Source organism: Balaenoptera physalus (genome assembly GCF_965194825.1).
Source record: "Balaenoptera physalus genome assembly, chromosome: 6".
NCBI lineage: Eukaryota > Metazoa > Chordata > Mammalia > Artiodactyla > Balaenopteridae > Balaenoptera > Balaenoptera physalus.
This window is the reverse complement of record NC_138885.1, coordinates 106526923-106553867: the sequence shown is the minus strand read 5'-3', so window position 1 is coordinate 106553867 and position 26945 is coordinate 106526923. Positions and strand designations below refer to the sequence as shown.

General features: G+C 53.0%; 1 protein-coding gene and 1 long non-coding RNA gene across 3 annotated transcripts in view; both read right to left on the bottom strand.

Moving 5' to 3' along the window:
- Positions 1-26945, bottom strand: part of LOC309663489 — a 368186-nt gene that overhangs the window by 262449 nt on the left and 78792 nt on the right. The window lies entirely within an intron of this gene.
- IGFBP2 (insulin like growth factor binding protein 2) lies at positions 874-26945 on the bottom strand. Of its 2 annotated transcripts, none has more exons than XM_082467452.1 (4): positions 26413-26945; positions 4149-4378; positions 3273-3413; positions 874-1402 (listed from the first exon to the last, which is right to left on the bottom strand). In XM_082467452.1, the coding sequence occupies exons 1-4, from the start codon at positions 26837-26839 to the stop codon at positions 1238-1240; spliced, it is 963 nt and encodes a 320-aa protein (XP_082323578.1). In that variant the 5' UTR covers positions 26840-26945; the 3' UTR covers positions 874-1237. The 2 variants fall into 2 exon arrangements, with proteins under 2 accessions (XP_082323578.1, XP_082323579.1); XM_082467453.1 differs by lacking the exon at positions 26413-26945 and adding an exon at positions 25857-26060.

The window sequence follows — 26945 nt, the reverse complement described above, 5'->3', positions numbered from 1 at the left end:
GGTATCCCTCTGCCTCTCCTGAGATGCTAAATGGACGGTCAGGAGGGAGGTGGATCAGGCAAAGCTGCCTCCGGTCCCCTCCTCCGTGGCAGGAAGGGGTCAGATGCCACAGAAGAGGGGTGGCACTGTGAAAGATGGGGCCACTGGGGCTGTGTGTGGACAGCGGGTCTGAAAGCACTGAGCACTCCTTCCCCCATGGCCCCCCGCAAAGTGAGGAGCCCCCTGGAATTGGCCGGGGCTGAAGGGGCCAACAGAACCAAGCGGGCAGAGCTCTCACACAGAATCGTGCTTCAGAAATAGGGCCCACTTCTGTGCCTGGTTCCCTAGTCCCTCGGCATTGGTCAACACGTGCTATTCTGGGGCCAGACCGCTCCTCGGGCCCATCGGCGAGCAGGCCTGGATTCTCAGAGGTCACAACAGCCCCACTCCTTTTCCTTGGGGGCTGAGTAGATGTCTCCCTCTGGGCAAGGGAGCTCTCCTTGACTTCAGGGGCCAGAGGACCCCAATTCCACTGTTTCCCTGCTCCCTTTCTTCCTCTGCAGTGTCATCTGAATGTGAGAGAGAGAAAGAGACACGGGCTCCACCCTTCCTCCCCCAGGGCCCACCCAAGGGCAGGAAGGTGGCCAGAGCCTCAGCTGGGAGTCCAGACTCCTAGGGCTGCAGTGGAGGCTTCCACCTGGATTCAGGACTTTTGAGTTTCCAGAGCCCCTCTTCCTGCCCCATCCACCTCATTGCTGTGTTATGAATGGAAAACCGAGACCATGCCTGTCCCACTTCCCCGCGAGTCCAGCCAAAGCTGGAGGGAAGGAGGCTGGTGAGCCTCGAGACCTCTTTCCCACGGGAGCCCCAAAGACTCAGGCAAAAGACACATGCTTTATTTTTCCTTCCTTTAATCTTAAGCAAAAGAGACACAGGGGTTCAAAAATAAAAATTTCTTTTTTCCCTCTCCCAAACCTTTACCCCAGCTCCGCCATTGCAACTACCCCCTTCCTGCCCAGCAGGGACTCGAGGAGGGAGGGTGCAGGCATCTCCAGCTGGGAAGGGGGAAGGCGGGTGGGGGGGGAGGGGGGGGCGGGGGTGTGTGTGCTGAGCTCGGTGCTGGTCTCTTTCCAAATATAAATACACGTGTCAGAACTCCTGGAAAATCCTCCCTCCACCCACCACGCAAGCGCTCTCCTTGCTCTGCCAGCTTTGGAGAGGGGTGGGGGGCGGTGCCAGGCACCGGCTGGCTGTAGGTTTACTGCACCCGCTGGGTGTGTACCCCGCGAGCCCCCTGCTGCTCGTTGTAGAAGAGATGACACTCGGGGTCCCCCCGGATGGTTGGGGCCCCCTGGATCAGCTTCCCGGTGTTGGGGTTCACACACCAGCACTCCCCACGCTGCCCGTTCAGAGACATCTTGCACTGAGGAGAGAGAAGAGGACATGGAGGACACCCCGATAAAACGGAGGTCTCACCAAAATGCAGGCTCCGTTCGTGAGGTCTGGGTGTGCCTGCAATTCTGCACGGCTAATAGGCTCCAACGTGACTCACGCCGGTGCTGCTGGCCCAGGGACCGTGCTCTGGTCATCAGCAAGGCTGCTGGGGATGCCTCGTGATGGAAAGACTCAGCCCCCATCCACGGGGAGGTCCCATCCAGCCGGGGACCCAGTGTACTGGAGTTCACTCGTAGTGTGAGGCGGAAAACGCGCATAAAAGTCAGCGTTAGCTCGGGTCCTACTATGTGTTGGGCATGGCGTAAGCAGTCATATACGCTGCTCATGTACAGTTCATATCTAACATACACTCACTTAATCCTCTCAACCACCTTGTGAAGTAGGTGCCATTACTTTACCACTTTAAGGACGATCAGAAGGAAGCCCAGATGGGTTCAGTAACTTGCCCGATGTCACAGAGCTAGTAAGAGCCACAGCCGAGATGCCAACCCAGGCATTCCCCTCCCAGGATCCCTGATCTTACCCATAAGCCAATTCCTCTTGCAAATCCCCGTTTACCCAAAAGGTTCAGAAGAAAAGAAGATCACTATTTCTTCTTGTGAGCTCCAAACGAAGTAGCTGGCTTACATTTAGAGGGCAGGTTTATGAACAAATAGCTTTTAACGTTAGACTGCTATTTCAAAGGGCAAGATGCCTGGGCTGTGAAGGAGATGGGGAAGTGAGACACCCCCCCCCGGGGGGGATCAGCAGATCCCTGTACCCCATCTCCTGGCTCTGCACACCCACCCTTTAAAAGTCAGTTCTGACTTCCCAGTAGGACCACCAGGGGAGCCTTTGAAAAATCTGGTGCCCAGAAAGCACCCCAGACTCGCAAAAACTGGATCTCTGGGGGTGAGGCCCGGGCATCCGTATTCTTTAAAGCTCCCTAGAGAAGCCCAGTGTGCAGCTGGGCTCAGAACCTCTGCTGGAAAACAGAATGGCCGGTGGAGTCCACACCATCTCAATCCTTCTCTCTGCCTTACATGAAAGGCACACAGACTTTTTCTCCCTGCACAAGGGATGAGCTGGGGGAATTGAGCCGTGCACTAGGTGAAAGGACAACTGACCATGTTAAACAGCCACTAACAATCATCACTACAAACTCTATGTGGTTAAGTAAACAAAGTTAATAATGATAAGGGGAAATATGCATACACACATAGATCATTAGAAGGCATATGAACAGAATGGAAAGGGGAGGAAAAAGGGCTCCTGGGTGTTTTACTTACACTTTCTACATTTCCTCTAATGTACTGATAACACTGTTCTGTTACCGTTTCTAGAAATATTTCAAGTGGCGATTCTCCACCCCTGATTCTCCTCCATCCCCTGAGATACTTGAAAACCAGAGAGGCTACTTGGTCAATGGTTTAAATCAGTGATTCTGGAAATGCCGTCCATGGACCATCAGCATCCTCTGAGAGCTGGTTAGAAACGCAAACTCTCAGACCCCGCTCGACCTTCAGTCTCCGGGGACGAGGCCCCAGAATCACCTGCAGGTGATTCTAACGCTCAATAAAAGTCAAGAAGCACGGGTATGAGGCGCTATTTCTCCTCCAAGAGGCTCCCTCCTATCCTGGACACCAAGCGCTGCTGGCAGGTAAGCTGGGTACACGGAGTCGGGCTCTGACAAGCCTGAAGCCAAGAAGAGAAGCCCCGCCCCCGCCTTCCTTGGCCTGGCACCTGGCATCCCCACCTGCCTCCTCACAGAAGACTAGGTCTCCCGCTCAGAGGCTTACAGGTGGTGGGGCAAGAACAAGGCACACCCAGGGTCCGGGGCCAAGGAGATCCTCGCTCACCTGTTTGAGGTTGTACAGGCCATGCTTGTCACAGTTGGGGATGTGCAAGGAGTAGAGGTGCTCCAGGGGCCCCCGCTCGTCGGGAAGGCGCATGGTGGAGATCCGCTCCAGGACCTGGTCCAGTTCCTGCTGGCAGGGGGTCTGTGGGCACAGGCACGCGGAGAGGATGCTTAGAGTGGGAACAGGCCCGTGCTTCTTCTGAAGGGATTTTCCCAAGGCCACACAGCTAGCTGGTGGAACCGGGAACTTCTGACACCCAGCCCAGCAATCTTACTACCATATGATTATGCTCTACCGCACCCCTAAAGAAAGTCACCTGCATATGAGTATCTCCTCCTCTCCTCCATCTGTGTCAACGGCTTTCAGGGGTCAAAATGCAAATACTGAATTCAAGTGGCTGCCTCTAGAGTATCTCTACACCCACCCAGTGGCCCAACCTCCATTCCCTTCCATAAACCCAACCAGGGCCAAGACAGCAAAGCCGAGCTGGAAAGAAGAAGAGGGGCAGCTGAGTGAGGGCAGCGTATTGCAACAAGAGTGGGCAAGCTCAAGTGGATCCATCTATATCTCTAGCATCCATTGTTTTGCCTGTGTCCCGAAGCCAAGCAGAAACGTGGAGATTTTAGAAGAAAGGGACTTCAAGAACCCATATGCAGAGCCCATTTCACAGCCAAAGATACTGAGGCCCCCCACCCCAAAGAGAAACTGATCAGCCTGAAGGTCACTGAATATGTCAGTGGCAGAATCAGAAAGGAAAGTGCTTTGCCCGCAGGCACACAGGACATGGACCTCATCGGGGGGCCCACATCCCCGCTTGCTGGGACACTCCCTTTGCACGTCCTCCCACCCCTCCAACCAGACCCGACCCGCTCTGACCCTGGCAGGTGGCGGCCGCAGCTTCTTGGGCTCCTCCAGGCCGAGGTGATGTTTGCCACCCTTGCCCATCTGCCGGTGCTGCTCCGTGACCTTCTCCCGGAACACGGCCAGCTCCTTCATGCCCGACTTGAGGGGCTTCCGGCCAGCACCACCTCCACCTCCCAACAAGTTCATGTTCCCGTCCACGTGGTTCTCGACCAGGCCTCCCTCAGAGTGGTCCTCGCCATTGTCTGCAGAGAGAGGGAGGGAGGAAGAGCTGCAGGTCCAGTTTCCAGAGAGGTGGGCCCTCCAGGGACTATCTGGACCCCCTGATAATGACAAGGAAGGCGATGACTAACATCTAAGCAATGGTGCTAAGTGATTTATGTGGATGATCAATTTCGGTTTCACAGCAACGATGAACACAATTAGCAACGTCCCCCAACTTCCACAGACGGAGAAGCTGAGGCTCACGGAGGTCAATTTCTTGATGAAGATCACAATCCAGTATTTGAACGCAGGCTCTCTGACTCCAGAAAAATGCCCGGGTCACCTACTCTGCTCTGCCTCCACCCCAGGAGGTCAAGGGGGAGGATGGGGGTGGGGGAGCAGAGAGGCACAAACGAAGGATGACCATGTGGGCAAGGCTCTCACCAGGGAACGGGTAATGTCCATCACTCTTCCTTGAAAGACCTCTCAGATTCACCCACCACTAACTCCCCCTGTTTAAAGTCTTCATGATGTCTGGTCGGAAAAGGCATGGATTGGATGAGCTTTTAAAACTCATGCCACAGAGATCACTGGGCTGTGCTGTGTCTGGCGGAGAAGTGAGGTGGAGAGCCGCGTTGCCACCAGAAGAACACAGCGTCCAGCACCCCTCCGCCATCACTCTTCCTCTGCCCGTCTGCTTCCTCCTCTTGTTGCCCTGACGCTCCACTCCTACGGCTGCTACAGCACTATCCCGGGACCCTGATTTGTCTCCTGTCTGTCCATGCATGCTGCCCCACCCCTCATTACATCGAGAGCCCCCAGAACAGGCACGATGACCACGCTGTAGTTTCATCTTATCACAGGGCACGTAGCCTCATCCAGATGTCTGTCCAAGGACCATCCACTAAGTCTTTCGACTTTCTTAAACCTCCAGCCAGCCGGCAATAGGGAACGGCTCCTACGGTGCACACAGCTCAGGTGGAAGGGCCCTGAGAGCAGCCCTCCCCTCCCATGGTCTCACGCAGGCTTAGGCACCTCCAGCCAGGGAACAGAGTGAATGGTGTGGAAGGGTCCTAACCAGGGTGACAATTTCTGGCAAGCTCTAGGTGGGCCGGGGCGCAAACAGCCCCTCGCAGACGCAGCAGCAGGGCCAGCAGGGTCTCAGACCACACTATCTGGAGCAGCCCCCTGCAGGGCTCAGGGAGCACGCAGGGGGAGTTTCCAAACAAATCTTGCACATCTTCTCTTCCCCTCTAATGCACCTCCGAAAACTTACAGCCTGGATAACATACCCGAATAATGGCTTTCACAATATTTCTACACAAGGGTTTCAGGCGAGGCGCCTAGTACTTGTTAGTCCTTTCAGAATTCAGGCACAGTGTGGTGGGCTCAGGGGGTCGCTGTCCTGGGCATGCTGTATGGTGGAAAGAGCTGGCCCTTACCTGTAAAAGGGGGCCCATGATACCCTCTCTGGATCGTGAGCTTTGGTGTTCGCCCCCTCACCAGCTAAGGTGTGGGACCCTCTTCCGTGCCTCGGGGAGCCAGCGCCTGCGGGACCAGGCACCAACAGGGTCCCTGGAAACAGAGGAGTTCAACAGAGGTTTACTCCCATCCCTTCCCTTCGCACTAGGCCTGACGCCTGGTCGGTTCTCACCAGCTGCAGCATCTGTTAGAACCAGGCACATTATCTCCAGACTGGCAAGCGCTGGATAGGAGGGCGGACTCGAGTTGAATTACAGCTCCGCCACTTTTTATATCAGCTGTATTTCTCCTGCATATATATCCGCACTGTGCCTCTGTTTTCTTAACCGTAAACTACTGGATAATAATAGTTCCTACTTTACAGAACTGCTGAGAGTATGTTACAGGTAAAGCCGTTAAGATACAGAGTGGAACACAGAGACTCTATGTCCTGTTGGTGGTGATTACTTTGACGACGATGATGATGATGTCGATGATGACAGCTGCCTCAGTGACCTGCTACCCCTGCCGTGTGGAACCCAATCAAGAAGCAGGAAGCAGAGGAAGATAAGCTTCTGAGCCTCAGAACAGCAGTCACCACATTCGTGCATTGTAAAGCCGTGATGCTTTCCTCACAAGTCAAGGAAAGTCAGTGCATGAAGAACCTTGACGGTTCGCAGTAGCACTGGTCAGATAAGCCTGGTTTCTGCATGTCTGGTTTCCAAGGCCACCGCAGAATAAAATCAACAAAATTAAAAGGAGAAAAAGGAAGGCATGTGGTCAGTGGCGAGAAGTATCAAATGGCAGGGAGGAAAGAGGACAGTAAAAAAACTGAACGTAAGAACTCTGGGGACATTTAGTGCACAGCCATTGATGACCCCTGAAAACTTCTACGTTGTGTGGCCAGAAACAAGACTAGTGTTGATAATACGACCTTGGGGCGTCCAAAAAGGAAAGGGGTAAACATGACAAGTATTCAGTATTAAGAAAGATGTCTATCCAAAATTGTTAAACTTTAGAAAAATAAAAATTGAAATATTTAAATGAGTAAGCCCTTTGAAACCCAGAAAATTTTTCTCTAGAATGGCTACCTCTCCAGGTGCTCCGGGTAGCCCAGATTTTATCATAAATAAACCAAGCGCAGATTAGATCCTGTTCCAGAAGCCCCAGCAGCACCTGCAGGGGAAGGCTGCTTTGAAGCACCTGCCACCAAGTTGGGTGGGAGTCCTGATCCACGTTCTACATTCACCAGCCCCAAACTTTCCTCACCCACCCTGCCCTCCCCTTTCTGTCCTTGAAGCTGAAACAGCAGAAACCCAGAGGCCCCAAGAGAAGCAGTCCTGGTTCCCTGGCTCAGCTACCGGCCCGGTTCCCCTGAATGGGGACTGGCTGCAGCTTTCCCCTGGGACTGGTCAGGCAGCTGAGGCCAGCCACGAAGAAGATCCCACCTTCCCTGTTCAGATACCAGAGGTAGAGGGCAGAAGGCTGAAGGAGAGGCTTGCGAGAGTCTGAGATAGGCCTGGCAAATAAATAGGATGGGCTGATTCAGGTAACCCTCTATCTGCTTAACATTGACCTTGAAGCATAAGGCAGATGTTGGCACAAATAGAGGGGTGGGGGGTGGGGGGGGGACTCATCTCCATCCTCACCATCAGTTCTGCCATTTCCATCTCTACAGTCTTCTCTGCTTCTCTGCACCTGGACCTGGTGACACAGTTTCAGGCTCCCTGTCCTCTTCCCTGCAGGCGCTGGCCCGGGGAACACAGGAGGAAGAGAGCAAGACGCCTAGAAAAGTCCTGCTTCCCCGGCTGCATTGGGAACCATGCAGGATCAAAGGGGGAAAAAAATGGGGACCTCTGGGTTGCCCTCGCCCAGCCCCTCGTACCTGAGCTCACCCTGGGCACAACAAACCCATCCTCATCGTGCCCTGCCCAGCCTGCTTCCTGCCCACAGTGACAGACAGAATCTGTGGAGACCTCAACACCACTTCTGCACTCGACGCCCTGAGTTCTGCTCACAAAGTAATTAGACAAGGGCTCTGGGAATTTCCCACCATTTCTGGAACCATCCGCTCTGCTGTCACGAAGCCTGTGACTCTCAGAAGCTCACCGGGTTCCTCTCTTTTGGGGGCAGGTTTGCCCGCCTGCCCCGAGGCTTAAATTAAGACAGCCCGTCTCCACTGTGGCTGCAATTACACGTTCTCAGGTTGAAAGAGAGCAGGATGGCCCACATTTAGTCCTCTTCAGGAACGTCTGGGAAGGCTCCACTCACCAGAACCCAATGCCAGGAACATTCTCGGGATCAGGGTCTCCCAACCCCAGCACTACTGTCTTTGGGACCAGAAGATTCTTTGTTAGGAGCTGTCCTGTGTAAGACGCCCAGCACCATCCTGGGCCTCTACCCACCAGATGCCAGCGGCACCCTCCCCGAATTGCAACGACCAAACACGTCTTTGAACATTGCCAAATGGTCCCCAGTTGAAAACCACTGTTCGGAGTTAGAACTGATCCAGAGGCCTGAAGTTCCCGGCCCAGTGCTGAAGACTCCCAGCCTCACATAAAGCAGATCTGAGCTCTACTGTATCCCCTCCCTCGGCTAAGACCCCTCCACCACTGTTCCATCACGAGGAACACTTCTGGCCTATGAGCCTTCCTTCTTGGTGGTGGTGGTGAGGACCCCAGAGGACTCTTAGCCTGCTGACCCCTCTTCCCTAACTCTCCCGGCACTCGTACCACTGACAGGGGCCAAAGAAGCATCCTTTGGCTGAGCCCTAGATGTCAGCCCACAGTTAACGCTCAGAACCAGGCCCTCTGCAAGCTCTGGAAACACTGGACGGAAGAGAAGGGCACACAGATTAGTGCACGTTCAGGGCTGCAGGCTCCAGGCAGGGCTGGTCTGTTCACCAGGCACAGTGGGCACAGTGCCCAGGGCCCTAGGAAATGTTTTCATTTCTTTTAAAATCAGAAGAAAAAAATAAACTTTTAGGTCAAAGCAAACATCTTCATATAACACTGATATGTTTGCAGTTATAAAATACGATTTTATGATTTTTCTGTGTTTGCCCACAAAGGCAAACATGTCTGGGGTCCCCAAAAGTCATAATGCAGCCCCACTCCAGGTCCCAGAAGACGGGGCTCAAGTGGGCAGTCCTATCCCAGAAGGACAGAGGTGGCTTCCTGTCCTGAGATGTCCCTGACCGCTCTGAGCGGAAGGTCAGTTTCTCCACCCTCACGGAGGCCACCTGGGTTCAAGGGTATGTTTCATTCCATTCCTTTATTGATCTCATCATTGCCAACGAAAGTGCCAATAAGATGAGGAAATCCATGAGCCTGGTCTGCTGACGCAGGTGCTGACACCCCACATCTTGAAGTGGAAGCCCAGGACAGGGAAATGCAATTGTTGACTGGGTGGAGATCAGAAAAGACTGTAGGCTGAGAAGAGCCTTGATTCCTTGACTGATCCTATTCCCAGCCAAAGAGGTTCAGGGGTTCAGCCTCCAAAGTCTGATTGCCTGGCTGAATCCGAGCTTTACCACTGAGCTGTGCAGCCCTGGACAAGTTACTTAAGCTCTCTGTGCCTTCACTGCTCATCCGTAAAACACGCGCAAACAGGATCCACCTCCAATGGGTGGCAGGGAGGATTCCGAGAGCTGCTGCACGCATACACAGTGCCGGCACAAGGGGCTAGCCTAGCCCTCAGCTGCTTCCTTTGCGTCCCACACGCAGGGAAGCACCCACACGGCACCGCACCCTCACACTCTGTTGGACAAGGACATTATCACACGTTACCAAGTTCGGCCCATACGTTCTCTTATAGGTGACAGAGCAGTCCGCAGGAAAACATTCCACATGGAGAACTCCAGCTAGAGATGGAATTTGCCCTCAGAACAAAAATACCAAGTTGCATTTTTTTTTCTCTGCCTAGGAGAGTTCGGTTCAGAATAATATTTATTAAGCAACCACTTATGTATGCAGCTCCATGGGCTACAGTGCAAAGGTCACTCTAAGAGATGGTTCTTAGCAACCCAAATCACATAAATGGAAAAGCCTGCGGGCTTAGAGATGACTGACAGGGATCTCCAAGATTCCTGAAGAGATGTCCCTGTAAGGATTAGTGAGCAGTAGCTGTTCTCTGCCTAGTGACCCAGGAAATGGGTCAACGCTGAAGAAGGGAGTTTCCCAATTACGTACAGAAGGTCAAGCTTTTCCAAAGACAAGTGGGGGAGATGATAGAGGGAGAGTAGAGTCTTGTGGGAGGCTTGAAGGGCGGGGAGAAGGCCCATCCTGCCATAGGGGCACTGCCACGCCTTCCCACCTTACACACCTGGAGGAGAGCTGAATGCGAGACAGATGGACCGAGAGGACATGGACGAGGTGTCCTATTTTACAGACAGCAAACCCAAGGCCCAGAAGGACCAGCGCCTGGGTCCACGAGGAGCACGCACAACCTCTCTGCTGTCATCAGAGGTGCTCCACGACTGGCCTGGGGTCCCCGCACTGCCCTGCGACCCGGCCTTACTAAGCTAGCCAAGCAGGGCAGCTGGAGGGGGACGGTCCAGGAGCAGAAAGATGCCTACTTCTGTGCACTGACACTCTGGCTTTAAAACTGAATTTTGGCACCGTCCTTTCCCCCGCAGTGCCGTCTGGCTTGACTGTAGCACTGACAACCTTACTCAACGGACGAAGACCCTTTGTCTCACGAAACTTCACCTTCTCCTCCTGTGATGCTCCGACCTCTGCTCCATTTGACAGTTGGCAACTCCTGATCTACGGGAGACCTTAGAGCACGCTGAGGAAAACAAGCCTTAAGAATCCAACAGCAACCCCCTACCCCTTCCTGCTTACGGTGTGAGACATCTGTCCTCATGCAGGCCTGGTGAGAAGAGGAGACCTTTTCCCAAAACCACCACACATCTTCATAAGAGGTTAATACATCTCCTTTCTTTCGTCTTTTTATTCTGCAGAAACCCTAGCCATTTTCCAACCTTCTCCTCGGTCTATCTCATGATTAGTTGGAAATCTAAGAGCTGAGGGCACCACAGAGATGATCTAACCCAACCCTAAATCCATCACTCCCTCCAGTGAACTCACCTCCTTCAACAGGTAATAGCATTCCAGGCCCTTTGAGAATGGATTCCAAGTAACAGGCCAGGGGAACGCTGGCTACTTTCCTAGTTCCACCCTGGCTGGGCACAGAACTCACGTGGCTCCTTCTTTGTTGATTTCTCCCAAAGTGCACTTAACCTTGACAAATGTTGGGCGAAAGAATAAATACTAACTACCATCTTCCTCCTCCCTCCAGGACAACTTCTCCACTAACATCCGTGGCAGTGGACAATTCATTCACAAACTCGAATGCGCAAAGAACCCCAGGAGTCAAGAGCCCTGAATTCCAATCCTGGCCTTGCCACTGACAATTCACCCGTGATTTTGGCCAAACCCTTTCACCTTTCTGAGCTCTAATGTCTTATGTCTGAAAAATGAGAATAATCACCCTACCAAAGTGAAGGCTGCTACTTAAATAGGCTACAGCATTAGTACCACTCAAACTCCCAACGTGGGCAGAATCAGGCTTTGGAAGAAATGTGCAGATGATCTAGTTCTTGAAAGAGTAAATGAAAGGTGCATTTGTTTGGTAGAGGGGAAGGGTGGGTGATACCTGGTCTGCAGAACGGCCAATGCACGGGGGGAAAAATGAGTTATAAGAGAGTTCTGCATCGACATCTTTCTACATCTTTCTTCTAAAGCTTGATTCTGTTGATTGTATAAATTCCATATGTTGCTAAACATCAAAGCTCTCTGCCATCTGATGAAGTCCTCGGGCAAGGGTGGATTTGCCAAAATTACTTTAACTTTGCTTATAGAATTTAGGCGAAGGAAAGATGGGAGGAAGCCAGGGAAGAAAGAAGGGAGAGAGGGAAGGAGGAGAGAGGGAGGAAAGACAGGTAGAGCCTCATAACCGCCGTGCATGCACAGGTGAGGCAGGGTTCACAGGTAAACGCACCAACACACAGGGGAAGCAGATTTTGTTGGAGAGGCTCTGAAGCCAGTCCCTTTGTATGGGTGACTGTGCTCACCTAACTTCACCTAGCATATGGCCACTTTGTTCAACAGCACACCCCACCCAGAAGCCGGGGTGGGTGATTCAGGCCTTGCTGGGAGGTGGGGGAGTGGGGGGACGTCGTCGGGGGCAGAAGTTAGAAACGGGTGGGGTAGGAAGGGGGCCTATTTGTTAATTTTCAGCTAAGGTTAAACCTGAAGTCCTTAGTCTCTCTGGGGGAGAGACATCACGTGCCTTCCTCCACCTGTTTTTAGCCTGTCACAGGCGGGCAGGCAGCAGCGGCCTCTCACACTGGCATCCTGAGTAGTACGTCCGTGGACGTCTCACGTGGTGGCATTCCAGCCCAGCTAATGACGTTCCAGGATGGGCCATCTACGCCCTGCCGACCCCCAGCTTCACTCCAAACTCCCTTCCCATTCTCTGAGCCCCTGCTCCCTGCTAGGGAGCCAGCTAAGCAAACCTGACGTCTCTCAGATGCCACCTCGTTCTGGGAAAAATCCCTTCGGCCACAGACCGGTAGCTCCTCAGTATGGTTCTTGAACAAAAGGTCTCCTCTCTGATGACACCCACCGCCCACCCGTACATAAGGACACGGCTGTAAACAAGCAGCTTCCTCTGATGTTCTAGACCCATAGGTCCCACGGGTGATCGCATCACACAAGGGCGGGAACTGGCCTTGCTCACCTTGAGACCATCTCCCTGCACCGACAGCTACCACGAGCCCATCACCTAGCTAAGGGCTGCAGAGCTGGGTAAAGTCTGTGCAGTGGGATGGCCAGTAGGCACCCAGCCCCATCCCCATACAGGGAAGGAACCGCTACTGGAGAGAACGGCGATGGTGGACAACAGGAGGGCAGAGAGGGCCGACTACCTGCCACGCCATTCTGAGCCCTTTTTGGATTTCCTTGAGAACACAGGTTCTTGAGCTCAAAGCCTTGGCCATCCGGTTCTAGTGTGGCAAGAAGGGCAGCACTGGCCGGAAAGCCAGAGGCCCAAGGTTCTGATCCTGACGTTACCGCCAGGCCTGGGATTCTGAATGATGCCAGGCTGGGTGTTTCAGATGTGCAGGCCCCGGTGTGCTCAGCTGTAAATTCAGGGAGTCAGACCAGGCAAACAGTTCCCAATTGTAGCTGTTCATCAGAAATCATCTGAAGAGCCTGCGAAAAATAAAGTCCTACACTCCAGCCCCAGAGTTTCAGAGACAGCAAGCCTTGGCGGGGGGCGGGCAGGAGGGGTCAAGGACTCTGTACTTTTAACAACCGCCTTCCAGCTCAGGGCCCTATTCCTCTGTGATTCCTGCCTCGGTTTCCTGATGAATTTCTTGGTGATGGGAGAAAAGGCTTCTATTCAAGAGATACGGCTTCACATGTACACTTTGCAAAGACGAAGCCTCGTAAGCTCTTTGCACCCACTGACATGCGGGTTCAGAAACAGACACATGTATATGCTTGGATGCACATACAGGGCCCCTCCTCGGCCAAGCATCATGGAGGTTTCTAGAGCATCTCTCATCGCGGGCTCCCCCTCGAGTGACCAGAAAGCGCAGGGCCTCCCTGCCTCTGCGCTCTCCAAAGGACTGCTTCATAAAACACCAGGGTCAGTCCTGGAATTGCCAAGACCTGGGGAGGGTCAGGGCTGAGGCAGACAGTTTGAGAAAACAAAAACATGCTCAAATTCAGCCACAGTCCTCTGGGGTTCTGCGAGCCAGGCTGTCCTTGAAGAGCCAGAGAAATTGATATCAAGATGGTCAACAGCACTATCCGCTTTCCCTCCTTTCCGTGAGTCCCCAACATCTCTCGTCTGGTTCAGCTAAAGCCACCTGAGAACCTGGCAAGGGGACCTACCTGCTGAAGGCCCACGTGAGCGGAGAGTGTGCTTTGGTGCAAACCTGGACCAAAGGCTTATGGGAAGAGTGTGCCTGGCCCAGTAATTCTACTTCTCTCTGACATGTGCACAAAAACGTTCATTACAGCATCACTGTACTTGCCAAAAGCTATTAGCAATGGGATCTACTTCTCTCTGACATGTGCACAAAAACGTTCATTACAGCATCACTGTACTTGCCAAAAGCTATTAGCAACGGGATCCGAAAGCCTTTCAATAGGTGAATGGATAAATAAAATCAGTAGGGTAATACAATGGAATAATATACAGCAGTTAAAAAGTATAGCTCTGACCTGTGTCTATCAACATGGGTAGATCTCAAAACCTAAAGTGGAGGGGGGAAAAAGTTGCAGAATGAAACCTTTTATGTACATTTTCCATTATCTCAGAGAATGACTCTGAAATATTGGTCATTCATTAGCAAATCTGTTTAGCTAAGAAAGAGAAACACTAAATGATGCTAGTGGTTGTCTCTGGGGAGGAGGAACAGGGAACAGGTGGCTGGTGGGGAGGGCCATCAGCGGAAGCTTAAAAAAAAGACTTGAAGTAAAAATGACAACGAAATATCAACCGTTCCCAGCTGTGGGTGGTAGATTGGCATTATTACATCATCCTTAGTATTTCTCCGCATTTTTAAAGTTTTCTTTTAAAAGAAACTCACTCCATCCACCTCTCACCCTCCTTGTCAAGCAGGGGTATCAGTAAATACGGGTGCCCCTTGAACCCCACTGGCTGGAGGAGGACCAAATCACAGTGACATGGCCAACCTCAGTGCCACTCTCAGAGGCCAGTGTCACAAGAGCCACCTGCCTGCCAGTCGGAGACTGACCACAGGCTCCCGGCCAGGTCTGTGCAGCATGAAGAACTGGGAAATGAGTCAGAGGAAAGACTCGAAGAGAGTGGAAGCGGGTCACAGGGTCAAGGAGGGGAAGATGCAGGAATCAACACTCAAGGGCCACTCATGCCCAATGGAAGGGAAACAGCTGTTCTGGCTTCCTAAGGAGCAGGGAGGTAGCAGCCTTAAACCGAAATGGGAGAGATCCACGTTAGAAACCACCCAAGTTTCATAGGAAGAACTAAAATGAGTAACAGATTGCAGGTGGAAAAAAATTACACACCTTCCTCTGGTATCGCTCGGGAGGAAGGAGGATGGACAATATGGCCTCCAAGTGTCCAAAGGCCACTTGATTGAGTGGATGACGGGCATCCCTGGGCCAAGCACTCTTGTAGTTGGACGCAGCTTCCTTCACAGCCCTGTAGCCTGAGCGCACTGGCACAAAGCCATGGGTCCATGCTTTTCCTTCCTCCTCCAAAGGAGGGAGCTTCTTGAAGACACAAACTTGTACTTAGCTTCCATAGAGTGTAAAACAAAGTACACATCATGAAAGGAGGGCAGGAAGGGAGACATTTTGTGTGCGCAATTTGCCTTTTTGGAAGAAAGAGATTGCGCTTTCGTCTTCCAAGACTGGAGATTCTTTTCCTTCTGTGACTTTATCCACCAAAGAGGGGTCCCATTATTTCACATCAAGATCTTCCCAAGAGCCTTGGTCAAAAGGCTAAAACAGCACCCGTTTACTTACATGAGATGTATCTACATCTCTACTGACTTGGTTTCTTCTTAGATAATATCCAACTTTTTCAAATGCTTTTCTTGCTCCCCTCCAGGATCAAACAGCATGTGCTGTGGGAGAGGGATAGCTTGGGAGTTTGGGACTGACATGTGCACACTGCTCTATTTAAAACAGATAACCAGGACTTCCCTGGTGACTCAGTGGTTAAGAATCCGCCTGCCTATGCAGGGGATACAGGTTCAATCCCTGGTCGGGGAAGATCCCACATGCCACGGAGCAACTAAGCCCGTGCGCCACAACTACTGAGCCTGTGCCCTAGAGCCCACGAGCCACAACTACTGAGCCCACATGCCACAACTACTGAAGCCCGCGTGCCTAGAGCCCATGCTCCGTAACAAGAGAAGCCACCGCAATGAGAAGCCAGAGCACCGCAAGGAAGAGTAGCCCCTGCTCGCTGCAACTAGAGAAAGCCCGCTCGCAGCAACGAAGACCCAACGCGGCCAAAAATTAATTAATTAATTTTTGAAAAGGCTATCTGTATTAAAAAAAAAAAAGATAACCAGATTTCCCTGGCGGTCCAGTGGTTAAGACTCCATATTTCCAATGCAGGGGGCGCAGGTTAGACCCCTGGTCGGGGAACTAAGCTCCCACATGCTGCATGGCACAGCCAAAAAATAAAATAAAATAAAATAGATAACCAACAAGGACCTACTGTATATGTATAGCACAGGGAACTCTGCTCAATACTCTGTAATAACCTAACTGGGAAAAGAATTTGGAAAAGAATAGATACATGTGTATGCATAACTGAATCACTTTGCTGTACACCTGAAACTAACACAATATTGTTAATCGACTATACTCCAATATAACTAAAAAAAAAAAAAGCATGTGCTACAGGTGGTATGATAACTGTATCTGTCTAGAGTCAGTCTCATAGCTTGTACCTGTGCTCAATCAGTGTTTAAACATTAGGAAAGCTGACTATCCAAAGAGCATTCCACCGCTCTCTGGCCTAGAGCATCCTGTTATATTACTTCTTTTTCTCATGTTTCTGGTCTCTCCCTCACCATCTAAGCCCCAGAGCAGCAAGAGTGGTTAGGAGAGAAGAAAGGCACTGAGCGAACAGAAGCATGAATTGGAGAGGAAGGCTACTTCCCTCTACCAGGACCCACATTCAAACAACTGTCCCTGCACTCAGCTCTGATGTCACCCCACACACCAGCTCCCACGGACCATAAACACTGGGTCCCACTCACCTCTCTCCTTCCACCCTCTCCTTCTGCCAATTCTTCTCCATCCCCAGACGGCTCCCAGATATCCCAGGCCTGACAAATTGAACCCAGGGGATGCAAAAAGAAACTAAAAACCTGCAAAGATGTCCAGGATTGCCGGCCACACTCTCAAAGCAGCACAAGAAGTGTCTTGAATATAAATAAGTGTCTTTAAATAGGTCACCATGCTTTCTTTTCCTTCAACTAAAAGTTCACTAATTTTGTCTGATATAAACCTGCAGCACATCAGTTGTCTTCCTTGGTTATGCCCTCTTGGTTTAGAGGCAGCAAAGGAACCAGAGATAACTAGCAGGGCCTCAAGTAAGAATCCTCCCCTCAAGGGGCATGAATGGACCTTGGTCCGCGGTCAGCCATGGTAGAACCACAGTGAGTAACAACGGCACCAAAGGTCATGACTGCCTTCTGGAAAACCCTCCACCACTGACTCCATTCTGGACTTTCCAAAGCAAAGGGCAGCTGTCCAGGTAAGCCACACCCTGTGGAAGCAGCCACACCTCCTTGCAGGATTCTTAAGTGCCCCTTCTTAATAAACTTGGCCAATCAGCAAACAGCTAAAAAAACCAGCATTTGCCTTCTTCTGTTCTGTGTGTTGACATCAGAGGGAGAAGAGAGGGGAAAGGGATCAAAATCAGTACGACTCACCTGATTCTCTGAGTTTCTAACCCTGTGCTAAGTGGTCTGTGTACAGAACTTTGCTTTATCATCAAGCAATCACATGAGGTTGATAATTTCTTATCACGCTTGACTAAGAAGCCATACGGTGTGAGGCCAATGGCACAAAATCACGCAGCAACAGCAGAGCCAAAACCAAATCCCAGGCGGTTTAACTCCATAGCTCTTAACCAACCAGAATGGCATTTGGTCATCGGTATCATGGTAAACTCCTGACCAAGACCTTGTAACCCCAGGGCTTCCTTTCTACTGTTCCCCATCACCTTGTCTCTTCCCATCTCCACAGGACCCTCCCTCATCTTCCCAGGGAAGGAAGCCATCAGTCATAAGCCAGCGGCCCCCACCCAACCTCAAAAGCCCTTAGGATCCAGTAAACCCACTCCTCCCCACCCCCCTTTATCTTGCCTGACACACCTCCTGCCAGTGTCGCTATGGAAACCACCCAGCGTTATCAGGCAATTGCAAGGGCAGGGCCCAGGGGAACTGTCATTTTCATTTTATCTTGGCCTCAGGCACTTTAGAAAGTAAGTTCCCCATCCACAGGCAACTTGGCACCTCCATCCAGAAGTCAAGACAATAGACCTAAAAGAAACTTCCTGGGGAGTTGCATAAAGGAACATTTTTGAGAAGTTATGCCTTAATTACTACCTCCCAGGGAAAAGGAGCTTTTCCAAGCAGCAGTATATAATTCACTGCTTCTCTGCATGTGCGAGTCTGATGGAATGGAGCTCTGGAATGAGAATCTGGAGACCCAGACTCCGTTCTGGTCCGTCCATTCTGGTCTGTACTTGCCTTGGCATTTGAACCTGAATGCGGCCTTGATTTCTTCACCTGTCAAGTGGGGAGAATCTTGAGGCTAAAACAGCTAGAAAAAACAAAAAACCTACAGTCAGACTTCCCTGGCGGTCCAGTGGTTAAGACTCCGTGCTTCCAGTGCAGGGGGTGCAGGTTAGATCCCTGCTCAGGGAACTAAGATCCCACATGCCGCTCGGTGTGGCCAAAATATTAAAAAAAAAAAAAAAAAAAAAAAAACTACAGGCATTTGGGTAGAAGTAGACAATATCTAGAAAAAAAGCAATTTTAATTATGCTTATGTATTCTGTCATTTACCCTTTGAGGCTGACCCTTTGCTCACTGCACCCCTACCCTACAATCCAACTCAGATCACTCCAGCTAGAAGGCCCCCATCTCCTCGACCCCTATCAGGAAGGAACCCATGAGCCTCCGCCACTTATCAAGGCCTCCCCGGGCCAGTGCCCCTCCCCTCAGGGCTTCCTCACCCGCAGAGCTCAGTTCCTTGAATGAACACAGGCTGACACACCTACACCCGTCCACTAATTAGAAACCTCCCCAGGCTCTGCTCGGGGCCAACTTAACCAGGGCCTGTGGGCCAATTCCCCAGCCCGGCAGCTGGAGGTCTGCCAGCCCCTGCTCCCTTCTCCCCAATCTTCACTCCTGCCCTGCCTCCCAAGAGCCAGGAAGAGATGTGGGGCTGGTGGCCAGAAGGGGCCCCAAGGGCTGCCAAATGCCCCCCTCCCCCCCTACAAAAAAAAAGGGGAAAGGAAACAATTCCTCACTACAGTCGACTCTGTATTTCTTTCCGGGGGAGCCGGCTTTCTGAGCAAGGTCTCCCTCTGCGTCCTGACTGACACCCAGGAGCTGAGCCAGCCCAGATCCTCCTTGGCTTTGTTAAGGAACAGGAGTGGCCCAGGAGGGGGAGGGGAGGGTCGAGGATCAGGAGCCAAGTAGGGGGAGGGACAGAGGGAGATGGTCCATTTTCCAGTAGGAAAAAAAATCTCCTATAGCCCATCCACTCTATTCAGAGTCGGGGAGAGGGTAAGGGAGGGGGCAGTTACTCTGGAACCTGAAAGCCAACACATTTCTCTGGACCCACCACCCCCCCCTCTGTAAGGAGAGCTTTGCCTCTCCTCCCCCCTCCTCCCCACCACCACCAAGGTCCTCAGAGTTTAACAAGACCTTCCACCCCAGATGCCCAGTGGCAAACGCTGTGCTTTGTCCCTATTGTCCTGGGTTTAACCACAAGCATCTGCTGACCCCTGAAGACTCAAGCATCCAGCTTCCCTGCTTCCTGGGGCCTCGACTCCATCAGATGCTTGACAACAGACACTGTGTCATGTCATCGTGGCCAGACGGGCCATTCAGAGGGCTTTCCGGGACCACAGGTGGAATCAGACATCAGGAAGAGCCCCAGGGCCCAGAAAACACTCCCCCATGCCTGTTGAGAACCCCTCAGGCCCCACTCCACTGGGGAGTGAGGTCAACGCTGGAGACGGCGTAGTAAGAAAACATCGCTTTTTTGGATAGAACATCCAGTTTCTTTGCCAGGATCATGTTCAACTTTCTGGCACCCTAGGCCCAGACAGGATGGACCTGAAAGCCCACTTTCCTGGGGCAGGAAACGGGCACCATGGGGTCTTCACTGGCTGCACTGACAATACAACAGCTCACCCGGCACACGCCCTGTGTACCAAACGTGTTAGGACACACTGGTTCTGACCCTCTTCTGCTAAAGCCTGGGTCCTAGCAGGTGTCCTGCGGAGGCCATCCGTGGAGGAAGGCGCTGCCCACCCCTGAAATGTGGCCTCAGGGATTCCCCAGTGCTCTGAACTCCAGCAACTGGAGAGCTGGGTCCTAGAGATCGGCTGGCAGGTGAAGGCAGGACTCAGCTTCTGGGTGCTGGTGTTCTTCCTAATGTCCAATTCCACCTGTCCCGTTTCTGAGTAGCAAGGCCAGCAAGAGTACCCAGGGTCAAACTCTGGGGCCCCCTCTGCCCCCCACAGTCCCTCCACCCCCATTCGGGCACTACAGTGAAGCTGCCAGAAGAATGGTCAGCTCCAGATCCTAGCGCACGAGCCCTAAAGAGCACCACCCAACTTATCCATAAAACGTGCCAGCCTTGGACCTCGGGCCATCTGCTTATTGTCAATTGGGTTTATTCTGCATTGAAAGTACAGTTTCATTACCTTTTCCACAAACAGCTCCACTACCGTCTGTCTGTGAAAATGGGTCAGAGGTATGGATGCTTCCATTTTATAAGTGGAGAGATGGAAATCAAGTGGCTCATTACAGAAAAAAACCAAAAAACACCCAAGTGCGTAGACTTTTTATGTATTATCGATCTGTACACACACCACACGCGCGTGCACACACACACACACACACACACACACACACGCAGACGTGACCCTATGAAGTTGGCGCTATCAATTCCTCATTTACAGATAAGGAAACTGAGGCTCAGAGAGAATATATCTCTCGCCTCGGGTGGCAAGTACGTGGTAGGAAACTGGGTTTTGAACCAAAGCCACTTCACACCAGGATGAGGCCCCTTAACGCCTGGTACAACCTTCAGAGACAGGTGGCCTGCCTGACACAGCCAGTCCGGCCTTTGTTTTAAAGGCCGCCTAAGTGTCAGAGAGGAGACGTCGCTTGCCAAGATTAAGGCAGCTAAGAGAACCTACTACGTGCCAGGCATTTTGCATTATCATAGCTGACCTCACACGTACCCCATTTGAGAAATACAGTCATCCCCATTTCACGAAAAGATAAGACCCTGGCCCGTCATCACTCAGGTTCTCAGAGATGGGCCTGCACTGGAACCCAGGTCAATCTTCCAGCAAAGGCCAGGCTGCTTCCACATTCATCCACTGCCCACCAGCTCTTCTCTCTAGAGGCCTGTCCTGGAACCCTTCTGCCCCTCCTGACTACTGCACGCTGGCCGCTTCCATTTCTGAATTCCCCAAGTTCTAGGACTTGGGCCTCTCCAAAGAGTCAAGGGAATGCAAATAACTGAACGGTGGCCCAAGCATCACCTGCACGTGGCAGGTGTCCAGGAACAAACCTTCTGGCTGACGGGGGTCAAAGGTTTTTTCTGCCAGCAGCCCGCACTCACTTGCTTGGTCACAGAGGCAGAGGGGTACAGAGGAAAGGCGGCCAGGTTAGCCCCTCACCTCACTGCTTAGCTGCTCAGGTGGCCCCTCCATTGAGCCCCAGAGTCCACACCTGCGGAATGGAGGTAAAAAGCCTCCCTCACGGGGATGCTGTAAGACAGGAGACAAAGCAGGCAAAGAAGCAGTTCATACCAGGATGAGGACAGACGGGAGGCTGCCTGCCATCTCAGCGAAATGCTGGCCAGAGACAGCAAGGAGAAGCAGAGGGGCTCCAAACATCTGCCAACCAGATCGCCAGCGCCCTGGCGCATTCGAAGTATAACCTCGCTCCTCTGTGCCTTGGTTCTGGCAGAAGCAGCCCTAGCAGGCACCCCCGCCCACGAAGCCCAGCCCCTGCACTGCCAGTCAACTGCCCTCCTCATTTAAGTGTCAGATTTGGTTCAAGCACACCAATCCCCAATCATCTACGTGGCCTCCATCTACTTGGATCCCTGAGGAAGGCCGGACCAATCTATTTCCCATGTCATTTTCTCAAGCCCTGACCACCTGCTTAGCAACCAGCCAGGTGTGCTAGAATTGTAGTGGGAGAAGCATGGGAGAGAGAGGAGAACGGTCCAGAGTGGGTTGTGAAGACAGGATGGAGAAAGCAGAGGAGGAAAAGGGGAGCTGGGAACACAGAGAAGAGAGAGACTAAAACTAAATGTAGTCCCTGGATATGCAGTCTCTTTAAAAAATAATGATAATGATAACCAAGCCTTTTTTTTTTTTTTGGTACAGTTTTGTAGTATGTGAGGAGGACCAATAACAAAACCAAACATGGGCACAGCCTGTTCATTTTCTACTTCTCCCTCATTCCCTTTAGCAGCCCCTGCCCTGCCCACCCCTTCCCGCCCTCGGGTACTCCTGTCCTGCATTTCATTAGAACCAAGAATTTTTGGAACCTGCTCATATCAGAACTTAGCAATTGTGTGTCCCATTTTCTACAGCAGAGAAGAGCTAATCTGAGAACCGAGGAGAAGCTAACCTGATAAATGGGCTACAGAACAGCGATGCTCTCAAAGTCACCCTCAGTGTCTGACAGCTGGTGACTGAACACACCCCTACTCTCAGGCACCTTGCAGGCATTTCTGTAGGAATTCTTTCCCCCAAAGGAATGATGTGCCTGAAAAGTTTATTTTAAAGCTCAGTGCTAAGGTAAGCTAATAGTGAGACCCATCTAAGCCTCCCTTTTCCCTTTGCCTGCCAGGAAACTCAAGGGTCCAATTAGGCCAAGAACCACTGCATAGATAGACCCTCATGTCCACAACAGATGGGTTTTTCTTCCCCCCCTCTCCTCCACCACCTATTCTAATTCAGAGACTCCTTACCTCTGGTTTTGTTTTTGTAAGATCTTTTGACACTGTTAATAGGATTTTTTTTTTTTCTCAAAGCTTCCTCAAATATCTCTTCAAAGGAACAGATGGGGTCATTATCACTACACATAGGGAACGATCTCCGTGAACACTCTGGATGGGAGTGGAAGGTGAGCAGGGAGACTGCGGGCAAAGACTCCAACACTGCCAGCCTCTGCCTAGTTGGTTCGGGACCTGTGGAGTCACACCCTCCAGACCAGCCCTGCTTCCGAGGCCACAGCGCACAGAGCTACACCCGGCTTAATCCCTGTAGTCAAGGAACTACAGGTCTCCTGTCTCCCCAGAGGGACCCAGAAGCAGCAGTCCTCCAGTCCCCCATCTCCGCTTCCAACACACTCAGGCAGAGCAGCTTAGCAGAGCTAGTTCTGGGTATTCTGTCTAGGGCAGGGGGTGGGGGAAGGTAGTGAAGCTAGCAATCAGTGACAGTAGGTCCCACTCATTCCCCAAGACTATTTTACGACTTTGAACTCAGTATGCAAATTTATGCAAGACAAGATGCAAAGCAGTGCTCTGAGCCAGAAGTCCCGTTGCTTTTTCTCCCCCTTCTTTGAAGCTGCGCTGAACCACTGTAAATCAGCCCTCGCCTCTGCCCCCCTTTATGCTCCCCCAGCAACTGCAGATGCAAAGCCTCCCCAGGCCCGCCCGCCCGCCCGCCCGCCGGCCGGCCGGCCCACCAGCCCGCCGGCCCTGGGACTTTGAATGACTGCACATTTCTATAGCACCTTTATAAGTGCAGCGGGCCAGACGGCCACTTGGGCAGCTCCGCCCCTCGGCATAATCCCCGGCATTGTACACGGAAGGGAAGGAGGCAGGGGAGATGCTTGAGGGAGCCAGTCCGGCCCGGCCGAGGCCCTGAATTCTGAAAGGGCCCGGATTGGCCAAGGCCTGCTTCCTTTTCTTTCCCTAACATTTCTAGGCACTTCTGCTCACGCCACCACCAAACACACCCACACATTTCTCAGGTCCAGACTTCACGGAGATCTCAGGGTCCCCCTCCTATTTTTCTTCCAGGCCCACCCACTCTAAGTCCCACACCCCGCAATCCTCGCCTCAGTCTGACTTCTGGGTTTCTTTGAATCACCCAGTCCCAGCCCATCACCCCCATGGGATGCAGGCTCAGCACCCGCTGATGTGCCCACCCCCACCCCCTGCATCCCAGCCATCCCCAGGAAGCCAGCAACACAGCCCCTGAGTCCAGGGAACAAAGACAAAAGAGCTAACAGCAAAGCCGGAACTGCTGGGGTTTGCTGCCTCGAAATAAGAGGGTATGTTTAAAATTCTCAAAAGCAACCTGCTCAAAGAGGAATGCAGGCTGGGATGGGGAGGGGGGGGGGTCATTCTTCAGAGGGGGGAGGAGAAGTGGGAGATGAAGAGGAGGCGGCAGCATTCAGTGCTAAGGTTTCATCCGGGCCACGTCCTTGTCCACACACCCCACCCAACTCGGACCCCCGCAGTCCCCACGCAGCACCCCAATCCCCGCCCTGGCTCAAGACCCTCTCCTGCACGGGAGCCTCAGAACTCGCCCCTCTCTCTCTTCCCTGCACCCCAGCAAGCCCAGGCTTCTCCCCCCAGTGCCCCCTTCCCCTCAGCCCCCTTCCCGCCTCAGACACCCTGCTCTTAGCACTTCTTTCCAGGGCACCCGCTCAGCTTCCACCCACCCCCAACCTTGGTGTCCCCTCTTCCCAGTCTGGAGCACAAGAGAAAAATGCGGAAGGCGGCTGTCTGGCCGCTGGGAGCAGGCTGAGGAGGCAGCTGGGGCTAGCTGGCGCAAAGCAGTCCCATAACCAGGCAGAAAATCCACAGTGACATTCTTCCCATGAACTCACCCCATTGTCCCCGAGCTCCCCTGACGACTCCAGGGAGGAGTGAATGGGAGAATTCCCAGCATCTGTTCCCTTCTGAAGACCCTAACCTGCCTCTGGGGGTTGGGAGGCAGGAGAGTTGGTTTTGAGGCAGAGAGTGAGAGGAATGAAGAATGAAAAATCACCCCCAAACAAGTTTTTTGAGGGACACAACCAGGCTGGGAAGGTTAGGAAGGACATGTGCTACGCGCTTGGTTAGAACAGTCAGAATCCAAAAGAGTGTATGAACGTGGAGGCCTTTTGAACAAAAGTTCACCCTGCTGAGGGAGATGTTTAGTTTGTCAGAGTTCAGCTCGGAAACCACAGTACCTCCCCGGTGGACCACGGGGTGCTAGGGGGCGAAGGAGGAGGAACGCAGGACTGGGGGGGGATGGGCACCCCCAGTGAAAGGACCTTTGCTGAGTCTTTTCCCTTTTACTATTACTTTCTAAGAGAAGCTGGAGGAAAGGGTTAACTTCGAGGCAGGCTAGGGAGGGAAGCGAGCCGGAGGGAGAAGAAAGGGACTTGAGGGGTTCCGCTCAGAGGAAGCCCTAACTTGCTGTGCACTCAAGGTCAAAATGCGACAAAGAAAAGATTTCAACTCTGACCCCTAATTGTATTCCCAAGGAGAACAGGGAAAAAAACAATAGCAGGCTGAAGGAAGGGGGGCGGGGGGTGTCCGGGGCGGGAGGGGGCCAAGGACCGCAGAAGCTGACAAGCAAGCAAGAATTTTTCACTTTTTCTTTTCTTTCTTTCCTTCTTTTTTTTTTTTTTCCTCTAAGTTTGAGAAACTTGCTTTTTAAACAACAGCAGCAGGCAGTGGACACATTTCACCACTGTCTCCAAGAGGAAAGAAAATAATTACAGCTTCCTCTAGACCACTGGGGCAGGAGGCTTTTGTAATTTAAAAAACAAAACCGACAACAAAAACAACAAACAACAACAACAAAAAAACCAACACGTGAGAGATCTTTAAAGCCTGGTTGTGTCCCTCAGAAAACTTGTTCGGGGGTATGCGAGCTCCGTACAAAGAAGCTCAGGGCCCCCATTCTATGGGACAGGAAGAGCTCCCTCAATTAGGATGGGGGGCGGGGGGAGGGCAACACCTCGCTCCGGTAAGAGCAGCTGCGCCCCGGCCCAGGCATCCTCCTGCCGGACGCCCGGGGGCCCAGATGCTAAACTGAGCGGCCTGGCTGACCCCGCCCCGGAACGCAGCCGGCGACCCGGCTTAAGTTACAGTGACTCAACGAATGGGGTCTCTTCCTCGCCTCCCAAACGTCCCTCTCTTATCGTTCCACCCAACATAAAAGCAAGAGCCTTCTTCGTCCTCTCTGTAAAATAGCAGCGTTCCTTTTTAATCTTCCCCCTAGGCAGCCCACCCTACAAAGTACCAACAAGTCCTTTCTTCTCACCTCACAATCCCAGAAGGAAGGGACCTCAAGGCGCCGCTGCCTTCTCCTAGCGCCCCCTTCTCACTAGAGGTCCCTGGTGTCACCGGTACCCGCCAGCCTCAGCCCCCGGCGGCGTCCTCCACCAGGACCTCCCCAGGAACCTTCGGTCGGCGGTCACCAGCTCAAGCGGCGCCCCAGATAAGCCTCAAGCTCCTACTCCCACCGATCTGACCGACACCCTCCTCTCCAGGAAATCCCCCCTCCAAAAAAGAAGTCAGGGTACATTCCACCGGGGAAGCCTATGGTAACAGGGATGCCTTCCCTCTCCCCATTTTTCCCCACCAAATTAGTAGCCGGGGATCTTCCGCACGCTCGAACTCCAGTTCCCCTCCCCGGGCCTGACTTTCGGGTCCCCCCTCCCAACAATCGCTCAGAGCCGGTCCAGGACTCCGCTCTTCCTCCGCTAAAACGGTCTCTGAGGTTCCGCCACACATTCCTTCCCTCCAGAAGGGCCGCCAGCCAGGCTCCCCCGCTGCCCTCCAAGTTTCTCCGAACTAGTTGTCCCAACCAGCGTTACCTGCAACCTGCTCGGGGCTGGCGCTGTACTCGGCATCCCCGTGCTTTTCGCAAGTGCCCTCGCCGTGGACCAGCGCCCGCAGGGGCAGCTCGGAGCCCGGGTGGGGATAGCAGCGCAGCCCCTGGCCGCAGCGCGGGGTGTACACGCCGCACCGCTCGCCCTCCAGCCGGGCGCACACGGAGCAGCAGCCGCAGCCCGGCTCCCGGACCAGCTCGCAGGGCACGCGGGCGTCGCCGGCCGGCCCGGCCTCGGCGGCGGGCTGCGCGGCGGGCGGGGGCTTGCAGGCGGCCAGGCTCTCAGACGTGCAAGGCGGGCAGCGGAACAGCACCTCGGCGCGCGCCCCGCGGCCGCCGCCGCCCGCGCCCAGCAGCAGCAGCAGCAGCGGCGGCAGCAACGGCAGCGCGGGGCCGCCCAGTCTCGGCAGCATGTTGGCGGCGGTGAGCGCGACGGCGGCGAGCGAGCGGGCAGGTGGCACGGCCCTGCGAGCGCGGGAGCCGCCTCCTCCGCTTCTTTCTCCTCCCCCGCCGCCGCAG

Excerpts from the sequence above, each read along its gene's own strand:
- IGFBP2 (XM_082467452.1), bottom strand. The coding sequence starts at position 26,839 with ATGCTGCCGAGACTGGGCGGCCCCGCGCTGCCGTTGCTGCCGCCGCTG. Across the intron at positions 3,414-4,148 it reads TGCGGCCGCCACCTGCCAGG|ACCCCCTGCCAGCAGGAACT; the intron begins GTCAGAGCGGGT and ends CTGTGCCCACAG. Across the intron at positions 1,403-3,272 it reads GCCTGTACAACCTCAAACAG|TGCAAGATGTCTCTGAACGG; the intron begins GTGAGCGAGGAT and ends CTCTCTCCTCAG.